Below are 13,641 nucleotides of genomic sequence, written 5' to 3'. Positions count from 1 at the left end.
TATTGAAGTTGATTCAACCTTTGTATGCATTGAATCCAAATTAGATTCAGTATTCAAATCTGAATTTAATTCTAGGATCGACACAATCTGACAAAAAAGGCAAGAAGCCCATCACAGAGAAATTTTCGAGACGCGGGAGCAGGCCTTAAAATTGACTCCCCACAGCACAAGGACTGTGACTCCTTGTGTACTTATTCTAGGCTTCTTATGAAGCTTCCCAAAGTATTCCAGGGCTTCACTCAAATTTGCAAAAATATTAAAACAACGAGATAAAAACAACAAGTTCATGATACATGGAAATTCACCAAAAAAAAACTTAAGAAGAAATTGAAAAATCTCACGACCACCACCACTTTATATATATATATATATATATATATATATATATATATATACTTGGGACGCCTAGGACTCATGGTTTAAGCTTAGTTTGACGCTTTGTAGAAATTATTGGGCTTCAAAATGACGCTTGAGCTATTTCTTGGAAGCTTCCTTTGAAGCCTGAGATGGCCAAGGACGCCCAGATGGGCTTCAATTTTAAGGCCTGCGCGGGAGTACGAAAGCAAAAGCAACAGTTAAAGCAAAAGCGGATGTGTCCGTTTCTACCTACGAAAGCAAAAGCAACAGTTAACGCAAAAGCGGATGTGCCCACTTTTATTCGAGGGTGAGCGCTGAGGAGGGTTTAGCAATGGAGGATACCAGGTTCGCTAGCGTTGGCAAGATCCGACAGAGCTGGACTCTGGTCCATTCCGGCACCGGAGAGGCAAAAGATTCGGAGTTTGGACCGATTTGGAAGCTGGGAAAATGCGGCGGCGGCGGCGGCAAAGATGGTAAAGTTGAAACCTTGAAACAGGTGGAAGAGGAGGAGGAGGAGGAGGAGGGTCCGGCCAGAAAGAGGCGGAAGGTGGCTGCGGAAGGGGCTGATGTCGAAGGGCAGCATGAGCACCTGCTGCTGCGAGACCTAATTTTGGGGCTGCCACAGGATCTGCTTATTCCCAAGGTGCTAGCTTTCCTGCCCCTCCCCAAGATCTACCAGTTTCGATGCGTGTGTAGGGCATGGAATTCCCAGCTACGCTCCCCTGCCTTCCTGCAGCAGCAAGCTGTTGCCCGACGTCGTGAGGAAAGCTGGCTGGTGATGGCCAGAAAGCTCCCCGGCGACAACATCTTGGCCAAGGAGTTCATCGCATATGTCCCCTCCCTCCGTCTCTGGTTCCCCCTCCCCCTCAACACATTCCCCCATATCGCCTCTCTGCTCGGGCCCCTTTCCGAACGCCTGGCCGTTGCCAAGCTCCGCCACTCACGCAGCCCTTCCTCCTTCTGCATGGCCTCTGCCGGAGGCCTCATCTGTTGCATGGTTTATAATGGGCAACCATCCTCTTACAACGGAGACTGTGACTATAACGATTTTACTCTGCTGTTATTTAACCCGGCACCATGAAGACACTGCCACCCCAACCCAAGTTCTTTGACCCACCCCAAACCTTGTTCTTTGACGTATGCTCTTCTCAAAGATCCCTGTCCATGCTATATAATTCGGCCTGCAACTCTTACAACATTGTCCTAAGTAATGTTTTCCGCGATTACAGGATGTATCTAGAAGTCTATGACTCCGAGACTGACTCTTGGAGGGTTATCACTGGTCAAATCTGTACAGACAGCGATGTCCGAAATGCTGACATCTTTACCTATATGCAGTATTGCTTCAAAATCAGCAACCAGCATGCATGGATGCTTTACGGCTACAACATAGAGTCAGATGCATGGAGCATGGTTGCTGTGCCAGCTCCTGTGGTGCTGGATGTTGGTGCTTTTGTTGTCTGGAAACACAATGGACGAATCCTCCTAGCAGCAAGCTTCAGGCCGCAGAGAGCCCCTTCTACCTTGGAGGGATTTTGTGTTTGGGAACTCAAATACAGCAGCACAACTGCAAGCTGGGTACAAGTGGCAAGGACGCCTCCCAAATTTTGGAAGCGGTTCCATGATCGACGTGTCCTACGTGGGTATGGCAGTGATGTAACCTTCATCAACAATGGAAGTCTCATCTGTATGACTGCTGTGGATTTCACGGATCACATGTATGGGGGAGATTATGCTCCCCCCCTGGTCTATGATCTTGTTCTCAATTCATGGTACCATTTGCCAGCCTAAGGGCGGCACAGATTTTCTGGGCCTTTTCTCATTCTACCCTGCTTTTACTATCATGGTGTAGACTGTCATAACATGAAAAGCTTTCCAAGACAAAGGAGCGCACAGGCTGAGATCACGATAATTTGAAGTGTACAACATGAAGTTGTAATTTAAGGTTGCAACAAGGGTCAGATCAAATCTTTGGGGACCTCTCATGCTGCAACGAGGGCCAGATCAACGTCATGTCATCCTCAAGTATGAACTTCCAATAACTTGATCTTCTCTCAATTGTTGCTTTCAATTGTCAGTGGAACTCTTGAACCAATACACTTTTAAACATGTAAAAGAAGGGACGCCTCCCAAATTTTGGAAGCGGTTCCATGATCGGTGTGTCCTATGTGGGCATGGCAGTGATGTAACCTTCATCTCAACAATGGATGTCTCATCTGTATGACTGCTGTTTCACGGATCACATGTATGGGGGAGATTATGCTCCCCCCTGGTCTATCATCATCTTGTTCTCAATTCATGGTACTATTTGCCAGCCTTACGCACAGGTTCCCATGTGTATGTTGGCTTTAAATTTAGGCAGTGTCCACACATTCAAGTCATAGCATTTGGAAGGTGAGGCCATTCCTTCGTGGACCGAGTGGGCTCATTCCCACACCAAATTAGGTATGGCAGCTTATGTTTGGGACAAGTTTGTCCTCGACCTTAAGCGGTGGTTTCTATCGCCCCATTACCTTGAGCGACTCCAAGACGAGTTTAGGGATATGCGTCAAAACGCACAAGCAATTCTATAGTTCGCCAATAAGATTTTGATCTTATGTTTGCAATTGGGCATATTTGACAAGAGCAAGAACGGGTAGTTCCTTTATGGTCTTGACATGCAAATCCAATGGGAGGTGCATATGTTTAGGCCAGTCACCTTCGAGGATGCACTCTCGCTTGCGCAGAGTGTTGAAATGAAGTACAATGGCAGAAAGCCCAAGACTTCCCAGCCTGCCACTCCCAAGGCAACCGCCTCAGGAAGGAAAGGCCAGAACCAGATGGGGTCTTTCCTAGGACAAAGCACGGGAGCCTTTGGCTCCAAGAGCTCAACTAACACGTCCAAGCTTACTGTAGACCAGAAAGCTCCAGCCAGGAAAGATTGATGGAAAATTAAGTGCTGAGGAGACAGCTCAGTACAAGGAGGGTAGGTGTTTCTTTTGTCACACAAAAGGACACACCTCTAAGGATTTTCCAAAGAATACTACCACTCCACACAGACAACCACCCTAGTCTCCACAGCTTCCATGGTGAGCCCAGCTTCCACACAGACCCCAACGGTTGTCTCTAGTTCGTGAGATCCCAATGCTTCGGTTGGTGTAATCGTTAGTAGAAGGACACCTAAGACCAGGAGTATGAGCACAACAAATTGCTCAACACCTTTGGCTACATAGGTGACTAGAGAGTCGTCTTATTTGACAACGGGGCAGCACAAAGGATGTGGTCATGGAATAAGCTGCTTCGTGAGCTCGTTTCGTCCGGACTTTGGTAGACAAGAAAGTTGAGGGATTTAGCATATGAATGACGACAAGCATCAAGTCTGGTGCTAAATTAGTGATTCAAGGCGTTGAGTTTGTGCGAGATTTTATGGTTTCCCCTCTTGTAGGAGGAGACATAATACTAGGAATTCAATGGTTTCACAAGTTTTAGCCAGATATCGATTGGGAGGACACACTTTTCAGATCAGCTCGAATGTGTCCAAAGTGACTATTAAATGTGAGCCAGGAATCCCAAACTTTTCCCTCGTAAGCCACTTGCAGGCTAAATGAGAAATCATAAAAGGCACACAATGTGCGATGATATGCATTCAGACTTCCTAGACAGTGGCCAGTGCTTCAGAAAAGTACCAGGCTCTCCATGAAAAGTTTCAAAAGATTTTTCTTCGGGACAATCTCCCTCCCCAACTCTCCTTGTCTAGAACGGAGAACCACAAGATAGACCTCCACCCAGACTCGGAACCGCCAAGAAAGTTTCCATACTTCCTTCCCAAGGCAATGGAATGGGAGTTCGACCGCCAACTCCAAGAACTATTGTAATTTGGCTTTATACGCCCTAGTGTGTTGCCATTTGCAACACCGTCATAAAAAAACACGGTTCTTCTCGATTGTGTGTCGTGTATCGTGCACTCAATAAGTTGACTATCAAGAGTAAGCTCCCAATGCCTCGAATAGATTATATTCTTGAGAGGTTGAATGGGGCCAAGGTGTTCTCGAAGCTGGATTTGAAGAGTGGATACCACCAGGTGAGAATTGTTGAGAGGGACATCCCCAAGACAACCTTCCATACAGAACGGGCTTACTATGAATTCGTGGTCATGCCTTTTGGCTTGACGAACGCCCTAGCCACATTCAACCGCATGATGATGCGTGTTTTCACGGACTTGATTGGAAAGTGTGTTTATATTTTTGGACCACATACTGGTATTTTCAGCTACAATTGAGAGTAGCATGATATTGATGTGTGGAGAAAGTTGTTAGAAAGTAACGAGCTCTACGTCAATGAAGAAGTCAGAATTTTATTTGTTTGAGGTTCACTACCTTGGATATATAATCAATGCTAAGGGCATCCAAGTTGTACTCCAAAAATACTTCAACTTCCTCATACCGAATTTTTCAAAATTCCTGTTGAAACACCCTAAAAAATGTGCTGTGAAACAAGGAAAAAATTCTCAAATTTTTTTTCGTCTTAAGAGTGATTGAAAATAGGTTTTAGGATCTCCTCTTCCATCTGGAAAGTTTCTAGCATATGCTTTTTTTGAAAAAATATCTCTAAGAGGTCATTCACGTGCATATAGCGCCTAAGCTAATTAGGGTGAATGGACACCGGTTTGATCCAACAAAGAGTACACCAAGCCTCTTGAGGTTGTAACGGGCTATGGAAAAGTATAAAAGTAAAAAAAAAATCGTGATTGCTCATTAAGGAGCATTTAGGCACTTTGACATGGCCACGATAGAGAGATTGCCAGGGATCACATAAGGACTGAACCCAATGGCTGACATGGCCACGATAGAGAGATTGCCAGGGATCACATAAGGACTGAACCCAATGGCTGACATGGCCATGATAGAGAGATTGCCAGGGATCATATAAGGACTGAACCCAATGGCTGACATCTTCAAGCCGTTGAGATATATGCCACAAATTCACCTTCCAATGCCATTGTCCATTCCTATAACAAGCATGTCATCAGGTTTTACACCCCCTATCACTTCGATCCCATTGGGTTTTGCTCCCTTGCCTAACATTTTTGCAAATCCTATAGGTACCAACCCTTTCCTAGATGCTCAAACCTTGGACATACTAACTAGTCTAAGAAGGGGGGTGGTGGTCCAAGGACTCAGTGAGTCTCTTCAACAAGAGCACTCACATATGGCCTCAGTGACTCATACAGAAATACAACTGTATAAATTTTCAAAATTATGGGTAAATATAATGGAACAATAGACCCTGTTCAATTCATTCAAATGTTTGAACAGAGATGTGAAGCCTTTGGAAATCCTAATTACCCCATTAAGGTACATGCGTTGAAATTATGCTTATAAGGAAAAGCTAGTTGATGGTTCATCGCATTAATGCTGGCAACAATCAAGACCAACTTTAAAACCTTGAAATCAGCATTTATACATGGCTTTTTTCAGACAAGGTGATCGGTGGAGTGTAGTAATAGAGCTCTATTCAATTGAGCGTCAACCAAATGAATCCATTAGAGATTTTATCCTTAGGAGGATAAAACTCTTGGACTCATGTTGTGAGTCATGGGAAAAATTAAATGATGTTCAATTGTCATGGGAAAAACAAGGGACTACAAACTATTGAAAGCAAGGTTGAATTAAAAAACAGTGAAAAGGAGCCTGTAGAGGACATAAACCCAAAAGAGGACATAAACATAAAAGCGCCAAAAGCTATACATGATGCAGAAGCATTCACCTCAAAGACCACCACACAAACCTTGACGCCCATATGTGCTACACAGGATACAAAAATCCAAAAGAAAATTCGATCTCGTCACATGGGTACATAATGAAGAACTAACAAACCAAAGAAAGTCAGAGAATGAAACAAGTTCTAGTATATAACTAAGTGAGGATGAAACAAGTTCTTACTCTTCGCTCAGTGCATCACATAGACCAATCAAGAAACTAGATCCCACCCAACAACCCCAAATGGAAAATGATAATCATATGACATATGTAAAACCCAAAAAGCAAGCTTAGGAGAGCATGCTTAGCTTGGTTGAATGTCTTATAGGGTCACTGGTTGTGATTGAGCCTCATAATGCCAATCCTAAAACAACAACCCAAAATACAAAGCCTAGAGGAGTACCACTTTCCCTTTTAAGAGGAAGACCTACACTCTACAGAAGAGTGAAACAGATTGTACGACATATACCCTTGAGAAAGAACGTGAGGAATTTGATAATTCCCTTATAAGATTAAAACATTCTCTCAAAACCTCATTTGGAGGGATGCTCTTCTCTCATGATAAAGCAAGCATCACATAAGCACTTGCACCTTTAAGGTCTCAACTTGAGTTATAAAAGGACATAACAAACTCCATAAAATAGGACAATGAGGATTCACAAGTTTTGAAACAGACCTCATTAAGAATTGTCAGAGAGCCAAGTGTGCCAATGTATGCATTGGGTACTCTTAAAAAAGCTGAAAGCCAAGATGAGGATGAAAGCGAATTGTAGTATGAAACAAAAACAGGATCTGAAGCTGAAATAATAACCGAAACATCCATGGTTCCTTTGGAAGATTCTATCATGGTATGGTTGGATTTCCCTACAGGCAATGATATTAAGTGCAAACGCGCATTGATTAGCCCTTAAGCAAGTCCTTACATCATGAGATAATAGACACTTGGGTGTCATTGGGACAACCTAAACTCATCCCTACAAGCAATAGTCTTGAAAGAGGATCCAATGGACAAAACATTGAATTTTCACGCTACTTTATATACACTACTCAAACAATCGATAGCGATATGGAATTTATATTCCATGTTACCCTAGATTCCCTTGAGTATGATGTCATCCTTGGCAAAACTTGGATAGGTGAATCGTTGTATTCACTAGATGAATCCATGCAGATAGTCTCCTTGAACACTCCTACAGGCAATGTACAATTGCTATTAAGGGAGGAATAAACCTTGAAAGAGCTGGAACTTCAAACATATCTTACTGAAAAGATCCCTAGGATTTTGGTAGGATTGAAAATTTCAAATAAAATCACCACAGCTCAGGCATAGCTTTATCCCATACCAGAACACAATCTTATGACCCTCGAGCTATGGGATTTATTAGGTTAATCAACACACTCACGGCATATCCTGAAAGGATTACCTTTACACAAGACTTGAATATGCCATGTTTGGGGTACTTTGAACATACAATGTATATTGAAACTGACCCCCTTGCAAGTTTTTTGTGATTGAGTATGTGTTATGGGCTGTTGCTACCCAAGCACCACTGTGCTTTGCTAGCGATAGAGTCATCATGATGGTGAACAACAAAAAGTTGATAATGCCATACTGCAAGGAAGAGGATCGAACTTTAATGGATATCTATGATGCTGAACGCAAAAGGATACAAGCCCCTTTCACAAAAGCCCCTCAACACAATGACCTACCATCTGCATCAATGTGACCGACTCCGATAAAGCATCTAGTCCTTCAACCCCACCCTCACCTACGAAGTTCGATGCCAAGACCTTGCAATCAGCATCTATTCTTGAAGAATTTCCGACAACAAAACCATCTATCTCTAACAAGGAACTCAAAGGAAATACATTGGAGCCTATGCATCTTCATCGACAAACCTCACCAAAGGAGACAACCACATGCTCAAAGGCCTCGTCATCAACAACCACTCCACAAGAGACTCTAGCCTCATCATCATCAACAATGCCCATGAGTCTCAAACCTGTAGCCTCAGCACCAACCAAAGTCAAGGAGGGCCCCAAACCTTCCACATCAACCCAAAAGAAAACTCCACCAAGACTCCCACAATCACGATATCTTAATAGTATCAAAATGTGGCTGGAGAAGCAGCTAGTTGTAACTCAAGGCTACTATGAAGATGCCAATCAAATTTGGGTGCCTCAGCAGTTAAAACCTCTTTCTCAATGTAGCACTCGAAGGGCCAAGGAAAAAGAAAAGTACTCCCCCACAACACAGTCCACAAAAGCCTATGCGAGTTCCTCAAAGAACTCTACCTATGCAACAAGTGTGGGTACCAAAAACAATGTTGCACGCACAAGGGTGCTACCAAAGAAATACCAAAGCTTGGGTCCCCAAGCGCATCACAAAGTCCCCTAAGCTTGCACAAAGAAGAAAGCCTCAACACCAAGCACATCCGCCACACCGATTTACAGTGTTCATCAAAGATGGGCACCTGTGCATGTGCTTCAACAACAAGGATACTATGATGGTAATTCCAGCATATGGTTGCCAAAATCGAACAATGCGAAGAAAATCTCACCACCGACTTCAACCCCAACAACTTCACCTAAAGTTCGACAAGAATGGAGGCCCAAGAAATAGCAAGCAAATCACTCAACCAGTCTCGTGCATTCAGTACCAACATAAGAGCTTGTCACAATCAACAATCTTCCCTACTGCCTCGATAACTTTTGAGCAACAAATTCAAGAAACAATACCCACATTGGCAACGGAGACTTATGAGCGCATTAAGGATAAAATAACAATGCTCTTGTCACGCCTCTGGATGTGAGAAATAAGTGCATAAGATGCTCTTGCTTGTAAGTCATGACCTAGATGATCCATAAAAAAAACTCTCGAGGTCAAAACCTGCAAATTCATTGAATTAGGCCATTTCACGAAATAACCCTTCACGGTCAATTTCTCACGAATTATAGTCTCATCGCTTAAGAACCTACACTTTCACGATTTAAGCCACATCACATATTAAGCCATATCACGCAATAGCCACTATATATTTGTTAAGCTTATTGCTTACTATTCGTGGCTAAATTAATGTAGCAGTAGGCTGATCCATGAGTACATATCCATACTCATGCACCACAGAACATTTGCACCAAAGCCTCACCATCGACAACTTCTAGGTACATCTCTGGATGGGGGGGGCCATGGTGGGCGAAAGCCTAGTCAATGGTACAACCCATTGCCTGTAATTTTCCTTCAAATTACAAACCTCTCCAAACAACGACACCATCTTCACAAATAAATGATCTTCAATCCTTAGTGAAGATATCTATATTAGCCTTGCAAGTCGACGTAATTATTTCAATCCTCACCAACAAAAGTAGCTACTTCAACATAGAGCAATTCAATAAGAGTCTATATGGCTCAATTCTTGTACTTCATGTAAATCTGCTTCATAAGAGTACTTAAATATACATAAAAAAAATAAAAAGCACATGGGTAGAAGAAGACAGGAACAGGTCCTCCTCAACAACATTTGACAAGAATTTTGCCACACAAAAGGACATCATCAAAAGCCAATTACTTCAAATGATGAATGTCACTTCAATGAATCAAATGAGGAACTGAGAATCACCATCTCATTCTGATGATTAAGTCTACATTTCTCTAGATCCTTCTCTCTCTTCTCTCCCATAATTAACATCTCTTAGTGTCCCCACTAATAAAAAATCACATGTAACCTTGCCGATGATTGCCAAAAACAAATTGAACCCAAAACAAAGAGGGGCTCACACAAATATAAAAAGGTAATCATTTGCAATACACCACCCCCCACCCCGTTAGGAATTCCCAATACACCACTAACCTCTTCAGAGGGATCTCACAAGCAGAAGGGGATGTCACATGCATCCTACACTTGGATTCCACATAGACATATCTAAACAAGGAGGTGTAAGACCTGGAGTGGAAAAACTGGTCCCATGTGAGCTCAATTCGAAATGAGTCAGCCAGGGTTCCACTCTACGTATCCAAGGTCAAGTGTGCAATGTCTAGCACATGAAGCAATGCCAGTCTGTATTGTGAGTCTCCCTTTGGAATAATGTTAGATGATCTGAGTGTGGATTTAAAATTGGACACTAGGAGTCTATAGGAATTGCATGTAGTTTACATGTAGGACATGGCCAGTCCTTAGGGGGCTACCCCAAGAAGGGGATGTTCCATTCCTTGAATGGGCAAGGGGTAGGCCTTATGCCACCCCAAGGGTCCAACAAAGGCTCTATGTGTTTCCCACTAGCCCATAGAAGGGGTTGGGTAGGCTGTCGGCTAGCTCAAGGGGCCTGGCTAGGAAGCCAACAGGCCCTAGGCCCTAGGCCAACAGGCCCTAGGCCCTAGGCCATAGGCCCTTACCTAGCTAAAATTATATTGTGTTAGAGAGACACACAAGACCATAGTCAAAAAGGAAATTTACCATACCATTTTCCTTTCAAAATCATAAGCAAAATCTACTTGATGACATTGATTGTCATTATCCATGCACACAAAATACTCAACTATCATGTCCATTTAACTTAGTAAAAAGGATATTTCTTGAGCCTAAAAGAAATTTCAACATTCCACTTTCCTTTCAAAAATTATAAGCAAGATCCACTTGAATACATATTCATTCTCACTCTCCATGCACAAACAAAAAATTTCACATAGTCAAAAGATAATTTATCACGCCATTTCAATTCCAAAATCATGTAGTAGTTGAGTACTAACCCATATAGTGTGTAGTCTTATCTTTATATTATGTTGAGTAGAGAAGAAGAAGATAGAAGAAAATTCAGCTATCCATCTCTCTCTTGTGTGTGTTTTCTTGCTAGGGTTTAAAGCTCTCCCTATCCCACATTATCTTTAAGGTACAACACCCCTATCCAAGACCTACACATTTCTGATTGAGGAGATGTCTTCATGGGCTTGTAGGTACTTATGTGGTACGTACTACTTTGTACTTCAATTTAGCCTATAATTGCGTTTCGGGCACGTCTCGGTCTTTGTTTTCTCACTACATATGTTCATCCCCACACAAATATTTGAGCAGAATTCTGCGTGTGCAGGTTTGTGTGGGCATATCTGGGTGCATGCGTTGCCTTCACACTTGAATGTGCCTGCCTGTGCTATCTATGATGAAGTAAATGGATTGCATGGTGATATTTTTTTGTGGGGATGGTGCAGCACTTTTGCGAGGTTGTCTCACGAAGCAATGATAGGTCTATCAAGATGTGGAACTCGTGCCAGAAAAGCAGTCAAGCGAGTTCAAAGAGCAGTTCAACAAGTCAGAATAGATTGAGTGAATAGATTGAGCGTTGACCATAAGAAAACGGTAGTCTCGAGACCTTTACTTTGCTACATGATAACGCTTCCTTTTCAGCTATTTCTTAAAACCCGACCAAATCTTTTCCTCGAACTGGATTAGCACTATAGCTAGCAGCTCGGAAAAATGTGTTCGTGGCAAACACTTCAAAAAAATTGACTGTTTATACTGTCATGTGGACCTTGAAGGAAGCGAACGTAATGATACTTGCTTTGAAGGCAAAAAAAAGCTCCAACATCTATCGACGATAAAATCGTTTGCTACTATGGCACAAGCACGGAGGATGACATTGGAGTCGATGCTTTTCTAAGAAATCCCAGAGCAGTAGATCCACTCTAGAGCATTCAGGCAATCACAGAGTGTGTGCCCATGTTTTACTAGAATCTATGCTGAGCAAGCGTGAATGTTTACCGTGTTTGGATTCACTGCAAGTAACAAACCAAGAGAAGTTCACAACAAAAAGCCAATAACCATTTGACACAAATTTGTACTGTAATATGTACAACAAAAAGGTTTGGAGCCTTGGGCTACAATTAACTATGTATGAAGGCTACGAGATGTGAACCAACATTGATAATCTTCAATCTTCATCATTTACGAATATAAGTCTCTGTCACTTTCTGGATCTCTAAGTTGACATTTTGTTTCCTGCAAGAAAAGAAAACAAATGCAAGTTAAATATAACCAGAATCTATCAATTGAGGATAGCAGACTGGAAAAATTCTTAACCCTAAAAAATCTAATATAACGATAGGTACGCAGATTTGTACTTGCTGCGAAGAGATCTCTACCGGGCGGCGGATTAAAGCTAAGGGACTGTAATATGTACAACGAAAAGGTTTGGAGCCGTGGGCTACAATTAACTATGTATGAAGGCTACAAGATGTAAACCAACATTGATAAACTTCAATCTTCATTGTTTACGAATATTTGAATTACGAGTCTGTCACTTTCTGGATCTCTTTCACATTTTGTTTCCTGCAAGAAACAAAAAACAAATGCAAGTTAAATATAACCAGAATTTATCAATTGAGGATAACAGACTCAAAAAATCCTTAACCCTAAAAAATCTAATATAACGATAGGTACACAGAACTGTACCTACGAAGGGATCGTGTACCGGTCTACGGATTAATGCTAAGGCACGCTCTCTACAGAGTTTTTCGGCAAGGTCTTCAAGTAGGAAGCTCAACATGCGGAAGTATTTAGCGGAATCATCCTAGGAAGAAGAATAGAATTGTAGCAGCACGAACTCATTCTTTGAATGCCGACCAAAGACAAGATGAGCGCCTGCGTCTGTTGCCGCGTTCAAACTGTCATACTCTTGTTTGAGAATATGGCGAGGGTGACCACGAGGGGGTGGGGAATCTACAGATGTTGCCTCTCCGATCAGCAGTGTCATCCAAAAAACCAGCCAACGAAAGGATACTGTCGTCCCAAGTCCTTATGATCTTCGTAATTGGAAAGAAGTCGGTTGTTTCGACTCAAGCAAAGTCCACACGGGCCGCTTCCCTCAAGAGATCATCGTCGAACGGCCGGCATTTAGGCTCACAATGTCTCAGTTCTGCATCCTGTATAGCCCGATGCCAGAGTTCATCCATTGTTAAAGAGGGTAGTAAAACGTAGGGACGCAAAGAAAAAAAAGGGTTTTAAATACTCGCATTTGATTCCGTTAACGTTATAGACCCAACGACTAAAGAAAAGCAAAAGCAAGTTTCTGAAGCCAATAGTTCTGCTTGCCAAAAGCAAGAGCAAGCAAGCAAGCAAACGTCAGCGCACATAAGGCATAAACAGACTTCAAGAAGATGAAATTCAAGATCAGACAAAAGCACAGAAGGCAAAGAAGCGCACATAAGGCAAAAACAGACTTTAAGAAAATGAAAAAAAAACAGGCTAGAGCGAAACTCAAGATCAAACGAAAGCACAGACGGCAAAGAAGGCAAAGGCAGACCTCTAAAGCAAAAGCTAAAAGCAAAAGCCTCACCTAACGTATACCCTAGCGGCTTTCTTCTGGAAGGTGCCACGTGGCATAAAATGAGATCCCATGTGGCGAAAGAAGGGCTGTTGCGATCATTGGGGCGGACGGCACTGCCTAAGTGAGAAGTGGGAAATGGACTTTTGCCGGGGGGTGGACGATCATGGTCGCGTACTGCATGAGGCAAGCTAGAAGGCGTCCACTCTCCTTGACGCCCTCCAACTTACCT

The 13,641-nt window shown here is 42.7% G+C and overlaps 1 protein-coding gene across 1 annotated transcript; it reads left to right on the top strand.

Moving 5' to 3' along the window:
• Nucleotides 1-1,421: 1,421 nt before the first annotated feature.
• On the top strand, nt 1,422-2,148 carry LOC147604493 (F-box/kelch-repeat protein At5g15710-like). Its single transcript, XM_086794735.1, has one exon. The coding sequence runs from the start codon at nt 1,435-1,437 to the stop codon at nt 2,146-2,148; it is 714 nt and encodes a 237-aa protein (XP_086650861.1). The 5' UTR covers nt 1,422-1,434.
• Nucleotides 2,149-13,641: the final 11,493 nt, after the last annotated feature.

Source organism: Cibotium barometz, chromosome 61 (assembly GCF_041138505.1).
Source record: "Cibotium barometz isolate CiBa-2024 chromosome 61, ASM4113850v1, whole genome shotgun sequence".
Taxonomy (NCBI): domain Eukaryota; kingdom Viridiplantae; phylum Streptophyta; class Polypodiopsida; order Cyatheales; family Cibotiaceae; genus Cibotium; species Cibotium barometz.
Note: the sequence above shows the minus strand (reverse complement) of the source record. Positions and strands in the feature narration are given on the sequence as shown.

What these genes read in the sequence shown, in the direction of transcription:
- LOC147604493 (XM_086794735.1), top strand. Translation starts at nt 1,435, where the DNA reads ATGAAGACACTGCCACCCCAACCCAAGTTCTTTGACCCACCCCAAACC.